Below are 19,572 nucleotides of genomic sequence, written 5' to 3'. Positions count from 1 at the left end.
CAGAACCTTGGGCCTAGGCAACTGAAGGCATGACCACTTGAAGCAATTAAAATCAGGGATGCACAAGTGTAGATATTTCAAAGAGTTGTGAGACTGGAGAAGAACACAGGAATATGAAGGGGTGAAGCCAGGGAGGATTTGAAAACAAGGATAAGAATTTTAAAATCAAGACATTGTAGGTCAGAGAGTACAGGAGTGAGAGGTGGACAAGTTTGTAAATGATAAAGACAAGATAAATCCAGAAAATTTACTGATTACAGTTTTAAATTTAATAGGAAAAAAGATAAGACTAGTAGGATTGTGGTAAATTATCCCTCTTATTCTTGGCCTGTCTGCAGACTTTTACCTGGCAGGCCACAACACCTCTCCTTTATTGTTCAGCTGGGCGGGAATGCCTTCGCCTGGTTCCATTCCTATTTATCCATTTGTCGCCAGAACATTTCTTGCAATGGCTTCTCTTCTTGCTCCCATGCCATTATCTCTGGGATCCTCCCTGGATCTATCCTTACCCCTCTCCTACTTTTTTCTCATTCACAAGCTATCCCTCCATGACACCATCCAAAAACACGTCAAGGTTCATATGTATGCTGACAATACCCAGCTCAATTCACCACCACATCTCCTGATGCCTCTACCTGCATCTGATTAGTCACACTGATTGTCTAACACCCAATATTAGATGAGCAGAAATTTCCTCCAATTAAATATTGGGAAGAGCGAAGTCATTGTCTTCGGTCCCTGCCACAAACTTTGTTCTCTAGCCACCAACTCCATCCCCCTGTACATGTGCAATGTTTTAGTACATGCACAGAAGAACTCAGTCACAATACATTATGGAGCAAGTTCAACCAATCCCAACCTGTTCACAATGCTAGTGTCCAATCTGACCCTTTGTTGAGCTGCTGACCCATATACTCTCCATCATCAAGGCAGCCTATTTTCATCTCAATAACATTGTCCATCTCTGCTCCTGCCTCAGCCCATCTGCTGCTGAAGCTTCAACCATATCTTTGTTACCTCTAGATTCAACTCTTCCAATGCTCCCAAGGTCAGCCTCCAGCCTTCCAATTACCTTAGATCTCTGTACTCCTCATATTCTGGCCTATTGCACAGCCCTAATTTACGTTATTCTACTGTTGGCAGGCTGCCTTCAGCTGTCTAGGTGCTAACCACTAAAATGTCTTCCCTAACCCTCCCTGCCAGTTGGCCTGTCTCTCCTTTCCTTTAAAGCATTATAATGACTACCATGTCAGCGGCTGATGTCTGGCTCAGTAAACAGTAACCATATTCATAAGTGTTGGTGGAATAAGGACATTAGTCTGTGATGCTGACACAATCAATGCAGAAGCAGAGGCACTCTTTAAATCCTACAAATTTGGCCAAGGTTTGGGTGACCTGCCCTAATTTCAAGGTGCAGTGTTGAGCTTTTCTTGATAACGCTCCTGCGATGTGCCTTGGGACAATTTGTGACTAAAGGCACTATATGGATGCAATTTGTGATATTAGCCAAACAGACCAGTCAGTTTAACTTCGGTGGTGGGGAAACTTCTAGAAACTATAATTCTGGACAGAATTAATAATCACATGGGCAAATGCAGGTTAATTAAGGAGAGCCAGCATGGATTTCTTAAGGGAAAATTGTGTTTAACTAACTTGCTGGAGTTTTTCGAAGAGGTAACAAAGAGGGTTGATGAGGGCAATGCTGTTGAGGTAGTGTACATGAACTTCCAAAAGGGATTTGATACAGTGCCACGCAACAGACTTGTGAAAAAAACTATAGCTTATGGAATAAATGGGGCAGCAACAACATGGATACAAAATTGGCTGAGTGACAGGAAACAGGGAGTAATGGTTAATGGATGCTTTTCGTGCTGGAAGGCTTGTAGTGGAGTTTCCCAGGGGTCGGAACTGGAACCCTTGCTTTTTCTGATATACTATAATGATTTAGATCTTGGTGTACAGGGAACAATTTCAAAATTTGTGGATGATACAAAACTTGGAAACATTGTAAACTGTGGAAAGGATGATGTAGAACTTCAAAAGGACATAGACAAGTTGGTGGAATGAGTGGATAGGTGGCAGATAAAGTTCAATGTGGAGAAATGTGAGGTGATACATTTTGGTAGGAAGAACCTGGAGAGACAGTACAAAATACAGGGCACTACTCTAAAGGGGGTGCAGGAGCAGAGGGACCTGGGTGTATAAGGGCATAGATCATTAAAGGTGGCAGGTTGAGAGAGCAGTTAATAAAGCATGCAGTATCCCGGCTTTATTAATAGGGGCATAAAGTACAAGAGCAAGGAGGTTATGTTTAACTTGTATAAGACACTCAGGTGGAGTACTGCGTACAGTCCTGGGCGCCATATTTTAAAGGGTGTGAAGGCACTGGAGAGCATGCAGAAGAGATTTATAAGAATGGCTCCAGTGATGAGGGAATCAGTTATGATGCAAGATTGGTGAAGTTGGGACTCAATTCCTTGGAGAAAAGAAGGTTGAGAGGAGACTTGATAGAGGTATTCAAAATCATGACGGGTCTGGACAGAGCAGATAGGGAGAAACTGTTCCCACTCATGAAAGAATGAAGAATGAGAGGGCATAGATTCAAGGTAATTGGCAAAAGAAACAATGGACACATGAGGAGAAGAAATTTCTCCATGCAGCGAGCGTATACATCTGGAATGTGAACCTGAGAGTGAAACATAGAAAAATAGGAGTAGTCCATTCAGCCCTTCAAGCCTGCTCCGCCATTCAATATGATCATGGCTGATCCTCTATCTCAACGCCATACTCCTGCTCTCTCCCCTTACCCTTTGATGCCTTTAGAGTCTAGGAATCTATCTATTTCCTTCTTAAATATATTCAGTGACTTGGCCTCCACAGCCCTCGGTGGTAGAGAATTTCACAGGTTCACCACCCTCTGAATGAAGAAGTTTCTCCTCATCTCAGTTCTAAATGGCCTACCCAGTATCTTGAGATTGTGGCCCCTTGTTCTAGAACCCCCAGCCAGAGGAAACATCATCCCTGCATCCTGTCTGTCCAGCCCTATCATAATTTTATACGTTTCAATGAGATCCCCTCTCATTCTTCTAAACTCCAGTGAATACAAGCCAAGTCGGCCCAATCTCTCCTCATACAACAACTCTGCCATCCCAGGAATCATTTGGTGAACCTTCGCTGCACTCTCTCTATGGCAAGTACATCCTTTTTTAGGTAAGACCACCAAAACTGCTCAATACTCCAGATGTGGTCTCACCAAGGCCCTATATAGCTGAATAAGACATCCTTGCTCCTGTATTCAAATCCTCTCACAATGAAGGCCAGCACACCATTTGCCTTTTTAACTGCTTTCTGCATCTGCATGCTTGCTTTCAGTGATTTGTGTACAAGGACACCCACCATTGTACATCACCATTTGCCAATCTATCACCATTTAAATAATACTCTACCATTCTGTTTTTCCTACCAAATTGGATAACTTCACATTTATCCATGTTATACTGCATCTGCCAGGTATTTGCCCACTCATTCAACTTGTCTAAAGGTGGAGGCAGGTTCAATTGAGGCATTCAAGAGAGAATTAGATTATTTGAAAAGAAACAATCCACAGGGTTATGGGTAGAAGACAGGAGGATGGCACTAAATGCTCATTTGGAGAGCCGGTGCAGACATGATGAGCTGAATGGCCTCCTTCTGTGCTGTAACAATTCTGTGGCGAGTGGTCAGAATTTAACGGAGTCTTAGAGTGAGACTGTGGAGGCAGTCGTTATAAAACAAATACGAGCATATAAACAAAATACAGTGCATGGTGGAGACCTGAAATAAAAACAGAAAGTGCTGGAAAAACTTGACAGGTCTAGCAGCATCTGTGGAGAGTGATGCAGAGTTAATGTTTCGAGTTCAATATGACTTTTGTCAGCTGTCACTCAGTTGGTAGCACTGGCCTCTAAGAGCTGCAGTTCTGGGTTCAAGTCCCACTTCAGGCCATGAGTGTAACAATCTACACTGGGGCTCCAGTATAGTACTGAGGGAACTGTTGGAGGTGCTATCTTTTCGATGTGGGGGGGAAAATGCAACTGGTTTATTAAACGGGGAACAAAAACAGAAAATGCTGGAAAAATGCAGCAGGTCTGACAGCATCTGTGGAAAGAGAAACAAGAGTTAACATTTCGAGTCCGGATGACCCTTCTTCAGGGCTGATTAAATGGGGAGGTGGGATGGGGCTTACGGTCATTAAGAATAGCTTAATCAGAGAGGTCAAATGGTCTTGCACACCTGCACTTACCTGGTGGCTGCTCGGTGACGTCATCGAGGTGATAAAACGGCTCGACGTCGCGGGAGTGACGTCACGACGTCACGTCAGGCGCGTTATTCCCACAAGATGGCGGCCGAGCATTGACCGGTTTGAAAAGAGGCGGAGAGGTTGTGGGGGGGAAGACCCGCCGATCGCAACCGGCACAGGATGGACGACGTGTCCCTGTCAGATTCCGAGAGGCTGGCCGGGGAGCGCTGGGCCCCCGTGGGGGCCGTGGCGAGCCCCGAGGAGATGGAGAGGGCCGGGCCGCCCGAGGCCGGCCTGGGCAGCGGGGTGGTGACGGTGATGGCGACGGTGATGGCGGAGAAGATGCAGCGGCTGGAGAGCGAGCAGGAGCTGCTGAACTCGTCGCTGCTCGCCCTCACCTCGCACTTCGCCCAGGTCCAGTTCCGCCTCAAGCAGATCGTCAACGCTCAGAGCGACGAGAAGGAGCGGCTGCTGAAGGAGCTGGAGGACTTCGCCTTCAAAGGCTGCCCGCAACCTTTCGTGACCCGGGCTCTGGACGGGCAGCAGCTGGACAATGCGGTAAGGAAGTACCCGGGACACCTGTTTCACCCATACGGCTTCACCGCAGGAGCTTGATCCGAAAAATCTACCTTTTTAAGAACGTCTGCTTCAAATTTGAAAGCAACTAATTTGCTTTTGGAAAAAAAGCCCAACTTTCTCCCTATGAAAAAGTATTGGGAAGTTCGCTATAACACCATGCACAACCAATTAATGACAAATCTGAGGTGATGAAACCCGTCTGCTGGGTGCCCTTCCACTCTTCGCCACTATGGCAAGAATATGCTCCATCCTCCCCACCTACTATTTGCCAATTTGTAACTTGAGAGTGAGCACGTTGAAAATGCCCAAATCTGTCAAACTGACCTATTTCTAATTGTACATTCATAATTGAAAACTTGCTGCAATCAATGGTGCAATTCATTTTTAATTACTTTTGTTAGCCATCACTGCCAGCCCCTTTCTAGCTAGACTATTGAGATTTTAATCTGTATCAAATACCTATTGGTCATTGTAGTGGATTGAATTTTAGAGGCACTACCTGATTATATAAATTTAATCTGGCTATATGATATGCGTTCAATGTATCAGAATTCTCCTGTATAAGGTTCTGTAGTCAACTAGCTATTCTATTACCTGTCACCAGTTCCATGTGTAAAATTAGCTGTCATTACCACTTGTACATCAGTGTGGTTCTGAATAATTGGGTAGACTTTACTAATGTATGGAAGAATCTACTGATGCTGTATTATAACAGTGACCAAACTTAATTTTGTGTCTGTATGTCAAAGGCATTGTGCAAATACTGCAGCACACATATTTATTTGAGGAATTCGTCCAAAATTATTTTTTTGGTACAATTCATTAATTTAGCAGAATTGTTGCTATTATTCATGTGACCACTTGTAGTTCTGTGGAAGTTACAGGAATGTATGAAAACTGTTGAATTCAAAATATAATACTTCTATTGGAAAGCACATTATATGCTATTTTCACAATATTATTTTCCAATTATTCTCTCTTAACCCCCCCCCCCCATTAGGTTCCCCAAGTGCAATATATTCCCTAGTGGAAAGGTTGACAGGTGACTCTGCTAACATTGCTTCAAAAATAATCAATATCTTCAAGTCACCTGAACAATTTCTCCATAATGGGAAGTGATTAAGCCATGACTGGGGCTCTTGTTGATGACCCTGTTAATCCAGAATATGTCAAGAGTAGTTCTTGACTAGCACCTTAGAAATCTGTGATACAGCTTGTTAATAGACCAGTGAGCCACTGAATACTCATTAGCAATTTTTAAACAATGTTAACTGCAGAGTGTATTTTTTATTTGCATGCTGAACAGATGTTAAGTGACTGTCCTACCTCAGATTGTATTATGTGTATTCAGCATATTGACACTTAATTATTACAATGGCAAGCAAGTTGTGTTTGTACAGATGTACTGTATTTCAAAGTTTGAAATAATCTGGGTGCTACCTGTGCAAATTGGATGTTGAAGATTTTAAAGAAAGATACACCATAATTGAGAAACTGCATTAAATGATCCTAAATAAACCCACATTGCCTTTATGACATGCACAATCCTTTTTCCTGAGCAATTAAACTTTATTTTTCAAAACACTTCAGTACTGGATGTGAAGTTGCACTGATTGGAATTCTAAATGTTCTTTTTTATTTCACATGATGTAGGCATTATTGGCTAGGCCAGCATTTGTTGCCCATCCTTAATTGCCCTTAAGAAGATGGTGGTAAGCTGCCACCTTGAACCGCTGCAGTCCAAGTGGTGTAAATGCACCCACAGTGCTGTTAGGAAGGGAGTTCCAGGATTTTGACCAGTGAAGGAATGGCGGTTGTTGGTGCAGCAATTGCAGTGGTTTATGACTTGGAGGGGAACTTGCAGATGGCGGTGTTCCCATGCATCTGCTGCTCTTGCCCTAGGTGATAGTGTTTGTGGGTTTGGAAGGTGCTGTTGAAGGTGGCTTGGTGAGTTGCTGCAGTGCATTGTGTGCTTAAGTGGTAGAGGGAGTGAATGTTTAAGGTGGTGGATGGGGTGCCAATCAAGCAGGTTGCTTTGTCCTGAATGGTGTCAAGCTTCTGGGGCAGAATTTTACATTGACTTTGGGACCATAAAATCCCACCCCTTGTGTTGTAGGAGCTACACTCATCCAGGCAACTAGAGAGTATTCCATCACACTCCTGACTTGTGTCTTGTAGATGGTGGACAGGCTTTGGGGAGTCAGGAGGTAAGTTACTTGCTGCAGAATTCCCAGCCTCTGACCTGCCCATGTAGCCACATTGTTTATAAGGCTGTTCCAGTTCAGTTTCTGGTCAATGGTATCCCTCAGGATGTTGATACTGGGGGATTCCCCACAAACATCCCCACTTCTGACCTTATGATGGAGGTAATGTCATTGATGAAGCAGCTGAAGATGGTATGGTATAGGACACTACCCTGAGGAGCTCCATCAGCCATGTTCTGGGACTGAGATGATTGACCTCCAACAACTGCAGCCATCTTCCTTTGTGCTAGATAAGAAATCAGCCAACGGAAGAGGATTGTGGTTGTTGGAAGCTAATCATCTCAGTCCCAGGGCATGGCTGCAGGAGTTCCTGAGGGTAGTGTCCTATACCATACCATACTTGCTATTGCATTTTCTGAATGGTTGGATCCAAGTAGTTTAGAATGTATAAGATATCAACAAGATAATCAAAGTTAATCTTTTAAACATTGTTGGAGCATTAGACTTGGGGAAAACAAATGTATTTTGAATGTTTATTTGCATTGTACAAGTAAATTTATTAAAATTGTAACTGCAAATCAAATATTCAGAATCTTGCTGTTACTGGATGTTTGAAGCAAAAGCCTACATTAAAAAGGAGAAGCTGAAAAGAATGGAAATCTCTCAAATGGAAAAAGTGGAAATATGCACTATCACTTGGCATCTGTAAAAAGAAAAGGCAGGTTATGGCATTTCAGGTCTGTACTTGGATTTCAACATTTTAACAAAGTCCTGAAGAGTATTAACAAGTTTCTTTTCTGTTTTACTGGCTGTGCTCTTTCCCCATCCCTCTCCACCCAGCTCAACCGTAGTGATGTCCTTTTACGATTTCTAAAGGAGACGAATGACTGATTTTCCATTATCCAGCTTTGTCCTTAATACCAAGAGCTATCCAACCTGCCTGCTTTAGTGGAATTGCTGCTATATATGATACGTGTGATATTCAGGGTAGTATTATAAGCTATATCCAAAAAATGATCTCAGACATGACATAGATCTACAAATTTTTCATTTTCACATTTTAAATTTTTAAATGGCTATATTTTATATTGGGCCTTTTACAAAATCATGATGCATTGCATTATAATTTTAATGCAAAATATTTTTAAAATATGGCAGTCCAAGTCATAAATTACAATGTTCTTTGGATCAAAGAAAAGCATGCACTACAACGTGGGATACAATATATTTCAAAAATTATTCTTTAGGATTGCTGCTGGTTAATCCCAGTAGAGAATACCGGCAACTGGCCAATATTGAAAATTTTACCCAAGTAGCATAATTTAATAAATAAACTGGAATGTAAAATTCAAAGAAGCAGATTACTAACTAAGAAACGCCTGAAGTTTGCAAAAAATTAATTAATTGTAATATATCTAATGAATCTAATCATCATCTGCTTTTTTTTTTATTCATCCTGCCTAACACAGGATGGTTTGGTAAGTTTATATTCAAAGTTGAATTTTTTTTGCTTAACAAATGAAAATTTTGTAAACATAGATTACTGGGTCGTTTTTCGCACTAAAAATTGAATTAAGTAACATGAGCCTAGATTATGCAGAGCTGTTTGACGGCGAGCTGTCAGTGTTCGTGAGAGTGAAAAGGAGAAGTACTTGCCATGTCAACTGTGCTGCTTGGACCCCTCCCAGAACCAGCAATTGTTAAAATCGGTTGATGTGGTGAGAGCTTCCCCTTTTCTGCTCTCCCATTGCTGTGCAATCAGGTGTAATGGGGTCTTTAATGGCCAACTGAGTAATAACTATTACTAAACAACAGATTTGGCCCAGAAAGAGTAATTTTATATCTGTGGAATGTTTTATTTAATCTTTAAAATACTAGATTTTTAAAAAGTTTTTAAGATATATCCCAGCATCCACCTTCACTCAACATGCATGTCCCATATTTTGTTTTGCTCTATGTAAAATTTAGTGCCAAAAACACTGAATTAACTGAATTTTAACCAACCAACCTTGATTCACAAGTAGTAGACTACAGTGTGAATGGCTCAGGAACCACGTACATTTGGTCTTTGAATATCTTAAACACATAGCTGTAAATGTGAAGTTGCTTGCCTGCATGAGCATGTACTGGGACTCTTGATGTTAAATCGGATAAGTTTTAAGTTAATTATATTTCACTCTTGTTCCGTTGAGACCTCTAAGCTTTTGAACTCCTTCCCTTCCTTCTACAATCTGCGGGGTTTTTTTTGTCTGAAACAATCTGCCAGATTGATATTGGGGTACAGGAGCAGCGTACATCGACTGTTCTATCTCAAAATGTGAGGGAGGATACAGCAGGATCCATTAGTGTTATGTTACAGACTGCAGTGGGGGGTGGGGTGGTGATGACTGGACTTGGGGCCAAGGCAGCATCAGTTGGGGCGCTGTCTCGGGGCTGGTGCTGTTGAGGTTTGCAGCTAGCACAGCTGGGAAGTGCAGTGCTGCAGTCAGAGTGCCGTATATTGGATATGTGGGGATTAGGGTTATACTCCTACTTTGGTTTCCCATGTATGTATAGATGATGGACCTCAACCTGCTGGGTACAGGGATGAGTGGATGTGGTGCCATGTGCTAGAGGAAAATGTACCATGGTTGAAGCCATCATTGGGGTCAGGTGGTGTTCAGTGGCCAATGTCTGTAGAAACAGGAGTGAAAGAGGGTTAGTGACAGCAAATAGAAGATGGATTGGTTAATTCACAGAGAGGAACAAAGTGCCACACTGTGGGTGGGAGAGTGAAGGAGGAAGTACAGTTGTATGCCAGTGTGAAGTTGAATGAAGGAGAGTAACAACTATGCGAGCATAAAATTGGAGTAGAGCAGATTTATCCCAGCATGGAATTAGAGAGGAGTAGGGGGAGGGCTAATTTGAACAGGGGTTGGAGTAGCAGTCTTGTCCATTATTTCTAGTTTACTGTATTCCATATTTTAAAATTGCAAAATTAGGGAGTATGTTCGTAAATGCTAAGGTAAAAAATAAAATTGATATTTTTAAAGCTACCAGAATATTCAGCATTGAAAGGGTTAAGTGCAACAGATCTGTTATCAGCTGGAGTGCATGAATTGTGATAACTTTACTATTGCTTTAGATTATTACTTTTTCCTGTCCCAAAAGCTTGCATTTATTAAGTTTTTTCCCTGTAGGATATAACTGCATGTATTGTTTTGTTAACTTACATTGTGTTTTCCAGCTTGGTTCATTTGATCTAATTCAAACTTTCTGGGGTTCTTTTTGATTAAATGAAAAGTTACATTTCCAAACAATTTATTTGGTTTCTATGCAATCTGAATATATATTTGCTTATGAACAGTAAGCCAGCAGTTTTCCCAATGCTTGATCAGTTTGGATAGAGCCCACAATTGTGTATTTATTTTTTCATGTATATTTGAAAACACACTGAGGAGGTCAGTTTGATTTTAGTTTCTTTGTTTGCTTCTCAGAGTGAAATGGAGAAACTTGAACGACTTGAGGCCCAGCGGCAGAAACAGAGGGAGCTGATCATACAGCTAAAGACGCAGCTGGATGACTTGGAGACATTTGCTTACCAGGAAGGCAGCTATGAATCCCTCCCCCAGTCAATAGTCCTAGAACGCCAGCGGGTAAGGCTTGTAACCAAGTACAATTAAATCATAATGTACTGCAGACATACTTTCTCATTTCATTCATGATCAACTTAATCTAGTGGCAAAATCAACCAATAATAACTGTACTAAGATTTCAACAGCCTCAAAGTGGACTTGGACCTTCCTAAGCGTAAGATAACCAACAAATATTGTAAAGGGTATTTAATATGCTTCAACTAGTTAAACTACCAGGGTAGTGGAAAACTGGAACTACCTCCTCCAAAGGGACGTGGTGATATAGTGGTATTGTCACTGGACTAGTATTCCAGAGACCCAGAATAATGTTCTGGGGACCCAGGTTTGAATCTCACTATGCAGATGGTGGAATTTGAATTCAATAAAAAATCTGGAATTAAAAGTCTGTAATGACCACAAAACCATTGCCGATTGTAGTAAAAAAAAAATTTAAAAATCTGGTTCCCTAATGTCCTTTAGGGAAGGAAATCTGTCATCCTTACCTGGTCTGGCCTACAGACCCACAGCGATGTGGTTGACTCTTAAATGCTCTCTGAACAAGGCAATAAACGCTGGCCTAGCCAGTGACACCCACATCCCAAGAAATAATTTTTTAAACAGCTGTTAAGACTAGCTCAATTGAACATTTCAAAACTGAGATTTTGTTATATAGGGTTATGGCACCAAAGTGGGTAAATAGAGAAATTATCTAATTAGCACACTAGGTTTGGAGAGCTGAATGACCTACCTGAGTCTATATTCCTAAGTAACATCAGCTTAAAAAAAAACACTTGTATTTATATAGTGCCTTTCGCTTAAGGATGTTTCACAGAGCTTTACAGCTAATGAAATACAAAAATGATTAAGCTTCAAAAGTAATGTAGAACGCATAGTAGCCAATTTGTGCACAACAAACAAACAGAAATGAAATAAATAACCAGATCATCTGTTTTACTGATATTAAGTGGGGGATAAATTCTGGTTAAGATAGGAGGAGAACTCCACTGTTCCTCTGGGATCTTTTACATTCACCTGACAGGCATACAGAACCTAGGTTTAAAATCTCATCTGAAAGATGATACTTCTGACTGTGCAGCATTCCCTCAGTACTGCACAAAAGTGCCAATCTAGATTATGTACTTGTCTCTGTAATGGGGCTTGGACCCATAACTTTCTGATATAATTTCTTTCTGAAGTAATGTCACTGAGCCCAGGCTGACACATGGTGTCTCTATACTGGCAAGGTTCCAGTTTGCAGCCACAGTTTTCCACATATCAGATATATATCGGGATGGAAGGAGAGGAGACCCAGGCCACTTGTCTCAGCCCGCAGGAGCTGGAATAATCAGGGTAAACTTTGTAATGGTCAGTTACGTGGAAGAATTCTGGAAGCCGAACACTTGCCTGCCCCCTTTAAGTGGATGTTATTCAGAGGACCCAAAAAGATGATAGAAAGATGGGGGTTACAGAAGATATGTGTGTTGATGGATGTCTCTTTTTTAGGTAATCATAGAAGAACTGATTAAGAAGCTAGATGTAAATCTAAATGAAGACTTTAGCAATCTGTCACCAGAAGAACTCCGACAACGCGTCGATGCGGCAATTGCCCAAATAGTGAATCCAGCAAGAGTGAAGGAACAGCTGGTAGAGCAACTTAAAACACAGATTTGTGACCTTGAAATGTTCATCAACTTTCTCCAAGGTATGTAGAACTATTGTGCTGTTCTCAATAGCCACTGGCATTTTTTGGACTCGTTGATCATAAGATCAATTATCCTATTTTCAAAAAAAATTAAAGTTTTGGAACTAAAATCTTTAGAAGAATTAGTGTCTGACAGCAGTCAATTTTAGGGAACGCCACTCCTTACCACCTTCACCCAATCACATCCCACCCCACCACCACTCCAAAAAAAATCTCCAGCAGTCCCTTGTGCAATTTGATAAATGAGTCAACAGCGTAATCAGTACAACTTATTTAAAGTGTTACTGTTGGCCTTTTGTTTTAAATAGAGAAAACAGCGCCATTCAACTATAATTGAATGATCTATCTTTTGTCAACACATTATTGCCAAAGGACCTGTTACCTAACTCTACATTAATGTACAGTTTTCTCTTTCCTCCCCACCCCTTCCCCCAATATTTGTATCAAAAATACAACCAACCAGAGAATTTGCAATTGTGAAATGTCTCTACTTGTTCTTTTCTTTTACCCCAGAAAGTATAGAGGGCGTCTCTGCATTATCAGAACCTATAATCTATTAACCAGAAAAGGACTCTGTTCAGTCAGCATTATGCATTTTATATTGCTGTGTGTTTAACTCAGTGGGTTTGGGAGGGGGAATCTGATGGTGCTTTTTCTAGGTTAATAAATCAACACAAGCTGCCAGAAGCCGTTTTATTACTGAGTCTCAAAGGTCATAAGTGATAGGTGATGTGTAACTTTGATTCTGATCGTAAATTAGTATGAATCCTGTTCATATACTCATTTTCTTTAAATCCCTGGAATTAAAATTTGAGCTTTCTCCCCTGTCAATTCACCAATATAGATGTTCCAACACAGTGGAATGTTTTAAAAGCCCCAAAAACTTTACTGAAGCAGCTCCATAAGAATTTTGCCAAATTAATGTGGTCTTTACACTTATACACAGATGAAGTTGGAAGCCCTCCACAGCCTCAGAATGGAAGGTGTACATGCACTGTGCATGGAGTGAATGAGCCTAAAGCACCAAGTGCAAAATTGTCAAGTGGAAGCCATCATGGTGAGGTCTAATTTTTATGATGCATTTTATTTCTGGGTGTGAGGGGCTCTTGTCATACTTTTCATGGTTATCTTTTCATGGTCTTTGTCCAGAGTCTTCAGGTTTTAAATAGAACATTACATGATATCCCCAAAGTCAACAGTGTAATCAGTACAACTTATCTAAAGTGTTATTGTTGGCCTTTTGTCTTAAATGGAGAAAAACAGCACCATTCAACTATAATTGAGTTTTGTCAACACATTATTGCCAAAGAACCTGATACCTAACTACATTAATGTACAGTTTTCTTCTTTCCTCCCCACCCCCCTTCCCCCAATATTTGTATGGATAAAAACAACTGCTCATTTAAATAACCTGATTTTGGAAGTAAAATCTAATGCTTATGACAATTATTTAGAAATCAGTAAATATTTTCACCTTTACAAAGCAATAACTCTGGAAATTCTAAGGGTATCTCTGGGACCCATAAGTTATATACGAGTACAGAATATCTGTTGGAACAAAGGACTATTGTGGTTGCCACTGCACTTCAGCGGTAATTAATTCTATGAAACACTAAGTTAATGTGACAAGAGGAGACACGTGCATATATTATCCAATTTCTGTTGTTAGAAATATACATTTCTAAACTGATGTTTCTGTTGTTTCACAGTGGATCAAGAAACAACCAGAAAGATGAGGGAGACTGGGTTAAACCTTGTGCGCAGAGCACTGGCAATATTACAGATATTTGCTGTTAGTCAGTTTGGATGTGCTACTGGTCAGATCCCACGTGGACTGTGGCAGCCTAATGAAACAGACAAGGACTACAGTCCACTGCTACTGAAACTAGAGGGTGCCGTAGATAAAGTAAAGCAGCTAGCATTGAGTCATCAACAGCCTGACGAGCATGTGGTCAGCAGCCGTGACCTTCTTCTTGGGAAGAATGAACTTATAACAGCTGTACGAAAAGAGTTGTCAATAGCTCTCAGAGACCTGATGAACCATGGTTTGTTTGCTTCCTCTCAAGGAATGAGTTTGGTCTTAGCACCAATTGCGTGCCTTCTTCCCTCGTTCACCACCTCTCCACAAACCATGCATCCCTGGCAACTTTTTGTGAAGTACTACAATACCAGAAACGGAAGAGCCTTTGTAGAGTCTCCTGCTCGCAAGCTCTCCCAATCGTTTGCCTTGCCAATGACTGGAAGTAGAGTTGTAACTCCTAAACAAAGTTTGCTTTCGGCAGTCCACACTGTGCTCACCGAACATGACCGTTACAAGCGCAGTGCAGATTCAGAATTTAAGGCCTTAATATGCATGGCACTGAATGAGCAGCGTTTGGTTTCCTGGGTAAACCTGATTTGTAAGTCAGGGACACTTATCCAGAGTCACTACCAGCCATGGAGCTACATGGCTTCTACTGGGTTTGAGAGTACGCTCAACATACTCAGTCGTCTTAGCAACCTGCACTTCAACCTTCCAATCGACACTGCGGTTCGACAGTTAAAAAATATCAAAGATGCTTTTTAGTGTTTCCTGATGAATATATTTTACTCAAGATGTTATATTTTGTCCTATGAAAGATTGATTTAAATGTTCAGATCCATTGCAAATTAAACCTATGTTGCTCTTAGTTTGAATATCACAGCCTTGACTGAAAGTTTGAGGTATGTCTAATTGATGACTGGATCATTTTTTCCCCAAAGGTCAGTTACAATTGTATTTTAAATCAAAATTATTAGTGACTGTGTTAAAAAAAAAAAAAAAAATTTTTAAGACTGGATTTTAATATTTATAAAATAAGACAAGTTGGCCATTGCACAGCTCATGTTGAAACATAGGATGTGCTGTTTTCTAACAATAGTGTTATCAGCAATACATGATATGATTAGTGTTATAGGAAGTAAATGTGACATTCACAAGAAGTGCACACTACTGTATATTGCAAAACTTTAAATCTATTACAGGTAGATGGTTGAAATCCACTTTCTATAAAAGAAACACTGTAGGGAGTTATTGGTTTTTTTTTTCTCCCCCCTCGTTTTCTATGAACACTCGCAGCTAGGTTAGAACTGACTACTGAATCTCACATGATCCTTGTCATAATTTCTAATCGTCAGCTAGCCAGAGTAGTTTCTGCTATAGTAAGCCAAGTCATTAGTGTTGGAGCCTGGCTGAAAAGCATAAGTGCTTTTTGTAGGCACTGAAGTAGGCCAATTAGCCCCTTGAGCCTGTCTTGCCATTCACTGAGCTCATGGCTGATCTGCAACTTAACTCCACATTTCTCAGTACAAACTCAAAACTTTGTTTTTAATGACGCCCCTATGTTAAAGAATCTTGAGGTTCCAGAGCATTTTATTAGTAAGTTTGATAGAAAGTATTTTTCTCCTTGACTTTTGAATTTTATTTTAACTTTTAATTTTTACCTTTTTTTTTCATTGTTTCCCTGTACACACCAGTTTTGACCAATGAAGGTAGACAGGTACCCTACCTTTGGGCCTGTGCAAGATTTTTTGGAGGAATGAGAGCAGTTCAGGGTGGGCAGAACGTAGCTTCAAGTTTCGAGCTTGATCTTTCGGCTTAGATAACGTAAAGTGGTGAATTGCTGCACACGTTCTAACACTCCATGGCATTGTGCATTGGAGTATCATCCAAGTTGTGTAGCCTGTGTCTCAGTTGTGCCTGGTGATATGTCTGTTTCTGTCATGCATAATAGCTTTGTATTTTCTGGGCAATGGGTATGACCTGTATAGACTACTGTATGTGCCCTATGTTTTGGTTAGGGGAATGTCATTTTCTTTCAGATGCTGATATTTCTGGAGGATAAGCAAGAACCAACTATAATGCAATGGATGTGGATGCTATTAGGCAATTATCTAAAATGTTTTGGTTACAAATATTAAATATAGATTTATTTACAATTTATACATATATATAATATATTCAGTTATGGTGTAATGTTCAGTGTGATTGGGATGTCCTGATATAAAATCAGGAATTCCATTTTCTTTTGTCTTGCTTTTCCTCACTCCTTTCTTAGTTGTGTACTCTGAGAAGTCATTCTTGTTTAATGTTGTACAGCATATGGCCAATACTGCTCTGTGGAATATAGAATATGAACCATATTGGAAGAAAAATGTTTATTTTTCTTTCCAAAATCCCATTTTTTCACAATATTAAATTAACATGCAACCATACATGTTTTGACCATTTAAGTGTAAGTAATTAATCCCTTTATTGTGAAGTCATTGAAAATAGTATGAATTGATTTTGGACACATGTAGTTCATGCTATATTCTAAGCTTTATGCCTCATGGAACCATACTAGAAGCTTGGAGGAAGGTCGAGTCATTAACGAACATTGTATAATTGTACTTGGTTACCATATTTGCTTAACAAGGCATGCAACAGAAATGTTTCGTTCCTCTGGAACGTTTAGGGTACACCCTACATTAGAACTTAGGAATGCAAAAAGCATTTTTGTAATATTGATCTGAAAATTATTCTAAGCACTATCTCTGTTTTAAAAGAAATTTTAGGAACAGAAAGATGTCCATTTCTGCACATGGTTCCAAGTTATTTTCTTGCCTCATTAAGTAAAAAGGAATTCTGTTTTTTATCTTGCATGTTTGGTTACTTGAATTGTATGTATTAATTTGATTTTCATTTTGTTAAAGAGCTAACAAAACAAAACTGAAAACCAATCAAACTAAATTTGAGATCTTTATTTTAAATTTGTAATCATGTTTAGCATTCAAACAACAACTGCTGTTAATTTATTTTGTCTTTTCCAAAGAAAAAGCTGACCAACCCAGTGTATAATCGAGTCAGAAATGGAATCTGGTCGCCACTGCTTGGAAGAAATATTGATAACAGCAAAGTCTGTTTCTTTTTCCCCAGCACAAACAACCTCTTGTGCTATCTTGTATAGCTTAATTGAATTTACTGGAAAATTTCATTTTTTTTCAAAGCATAAGAAACTGAGTCACTAAGAGGAAACAATTTATAACTCATCCTGTTTTTTTATTAAGAGACCAAAAATTCAATTCTCAAAACTCATTGATATATAAATGTACCTTAGTTTTGGACTACCCTACAAGTACTTCTAGAGAAGTAGAAATCTTCTCTACCTCTACCCTACTAAACCTTTCATAATTTTCACGAGCTCTATCAAGTCACTTGTCAGTCTTTTCTCTTTTTGAGAGTAAAAAGGGGGTACAATTATCAAACTTTCCTGCTAATTGTACCCCCTCAATTCTGGTATATCTTTGTAAACCGTTTCAACACTTTTTCTAGAGCTCCTATTTTGTAGTCTGGAGACCAGAACTGTTAAAGTAATCAAACCAAGGTTCTGTACAAGTTTAGCATATCTTCTCTGCTTTTGAATTCTATTTATCTAGAAATGAACCCAGATGCTTTGTTTGCACTTTTTATGGCTTTAACTTGCATTGATTGCTACTTTAACTGATTTGTGTATCTGTATACTGAGATCGCTTTGTGCCTTGGGCCCATTTAGATTCTTATTTTCCAATGAAAATGTGGCCCCTATTCCCTGCACCAAAATGTATCAACTCGCTCTTATCTATATTTAAATTCATTTGCCGTTTATGGACATTATGCAAGTTTGTTAACATCTTTGAGTTTGGTGCAGTCTTCCTCTTGTTAACCATGCTTACCAATTTCTTGCCATCTGGAAATGAAAGTAGTTTCCCTTTGCAACAACACGTAACTAAAGTGAATGCAGCCTCAATCTAGTGTCAGGCCATTCCTCCTCATCCCACCTGACACCTTGTTCTGCTGCACTTCAGCTCAATCTGGGTCTTGGGATTTAATTTGCACTTTCTCTAGCTAAAACCAATTGAGGTCTTCCAGTGACCTCATACTGTTTGAACATCTGTGTTATTTGTTTTAAGTTGATATTTTTCTCACACCAGGACTTGATAAGTAATCAAAACTTTTACTTCAGTGATTTATTGAATGAGGGAATGCTGTCTTTTGGTTGAGATGCAATAACGCATTCAACTACCTGTTTAGGTATATGTTTGGACAAACATTTCTCCCCAACCAATATCACCAAAAACATTAAATCGCTATTTACCTCATTTAATAGTTAAGAAAATATCAATTAGAGGCATGATTAGGCCATTCAGACCTGCTGTGCCCTTTGATAAGATCATAGCTGATCTGATTGTCGTCTCAACTCCTTGCCGGCTACCCCCCATAACCTTTTGATTCCCTTTGTTAGTCAAGAATCTGTCTACTTCTGCCTTCTTAAAAAAAAATGTTCAATGACCCTGCCTCCACTTCTCTCTCTGGGGAAGAGTGTTCCACAGACTCACGACCCTCTGAGAAGAAACTTCTCACCTCCGTCTTAAATGGAAGACCCCTTATTTTTGAACTGTGTCCCCTAGTTCTGGTCTCTCCCACAAGGGGAAGAACCTTTGCAGCTACTGTCAAAATCTCAAAAGGCTAGTCTGCAGGTGCAGCAAGTAATTAGGAAAGCTGATGGAATGTTATAATTTATTGTGAGGGGAATTGAATACAAAAGTAGGGAGGTTATGCTTCAGTTGTATAGGGCACTCGTGAGACCACATCTGGAGTACTGTGAACAGTATTGGTCACCTTATTTAAGGAAGGATGCAAATGTGTTGGAAGCAGTTCAGAGAAGGTTTACCAGACTAATACTTGGAATGGGTGGGTTGTCTTATGAGGAAAGGTTGGACAGACTAGGCTTGTATCTGCTGGAGTTTAGAAGAGTGAGAGGTGACTTGATTTGAAACATATAAGATCCTGAGGGGTTCTCACAGGGTGGATGTGGAGAGGATGTTTCCTCTTGTGGGAGAATCTGGAACTAGGGGTCACTTTAAAAATAGGGGGTCGCCCATTTAAAACCGAGATGAGGTGAAATTTTTTCACTTGAGGGTCATGAGTCTTTGGAACTCTTTTCCCGAAAAGATGATGGAAGCAGAGCCTTTGAATATTTTTAAGGCAGAGGTGGATAGATTCTTGGTAAGCAAGAGGGTGATAGGTTATCAGGGTTAGGTGAGATGCAGATTTCAGGTTACTATCAGATCAACCATGATCTTGGTAAATGGCGGAGCAGGCTCGAGGGGCTGAATGGCTGCCTCCTGCTCCTTGTTTATATGTCCCCTCAGGAT

The 19,572-nt window shown here is 40.1% G+C and overlaps 1 protein-coding gene across 2 annotated transcripts; it reads left to right on the top strand.

The window, feature by feature from the left end:
* Positions 1-4,334: 4,334 nt before the first annotated feature.
* Positions 4,335-17,300, top strand: rundc1 (RUN domain containing 1). 2 transcript variants are annotated; one of them, XR_013573409.1, is made up of 6 exons: positions 4,335-4,837; positions 10,539-10,697; positions 12,180-12,378; positions 13,325-13,435; positions 14,088-15,120; positions 17,211-17,300. XR_013573409.1 is itself a non-coding variant. In XM_078529732.1 (5 exons), the coding sequence occupies exons 1-5, from the start codon at positions 4,460-4,462 to the stop codon at positions 14,942-14,944; spliced, it is 1,704 nt and encodes a 567-aa protein (XP_078385858.1). In that variant the 5' UTR covers positions 4,335-4,459; the 3' UTR covers positions 14,945-17,294. The 2 variants fall into 2 exon arrangements, 1 of the variants encoding a protein (XP_078385858.1); XM_078529732.1 differs by having other exon boundaries at positions 14,088-17,294.
* Positions 17,301-19,572: the final 2,272 nt, after the last annotated feature.

The sequence above is a fragment of the Cetorhinus maximus genome, chromosome 25 (assembly GCF_964194155.1).
Source record: "Cetorhinus maximus chromosome 25, sCetMax3.hap1.1, whole genome shotgun sequence".
Lineage (NCBI taxonomy): Eukaryota > Metazoa > Chordata > Chondrichthyes > Lamniformes > Cetorhinidae > Cetorhinus > Cetorhinus maximus.
The sequence above is the reverse complement of the archived record's forward strand: the minus strand, read 5'-3'. Positions and strand labels throughout refer to the sequence as shown.

Coding starts and splice junctions, on each gene's coding strand:
- rundc1 (XM_078529732.1), top strand. CDS start 4,460: ATGGACGACGTGTCCCTGTCAGATTCCGAGAGGCTGGCCGGGGAGCGC. Junction 12,379..13,324: donor GTTCATCAACTTTCTCCAAG/GTATGTAGAACT, acceptor ACTTATACACAG/ATGAAGTTGGAAGCCCTCCA. Junction 13,436..14,087: donor GTCAAGTGGAAGCCATCATG/GTGAGGTCTAAT, acceptor GTTGTTTCACAG/TGGATCAAGAAACAACCAGA.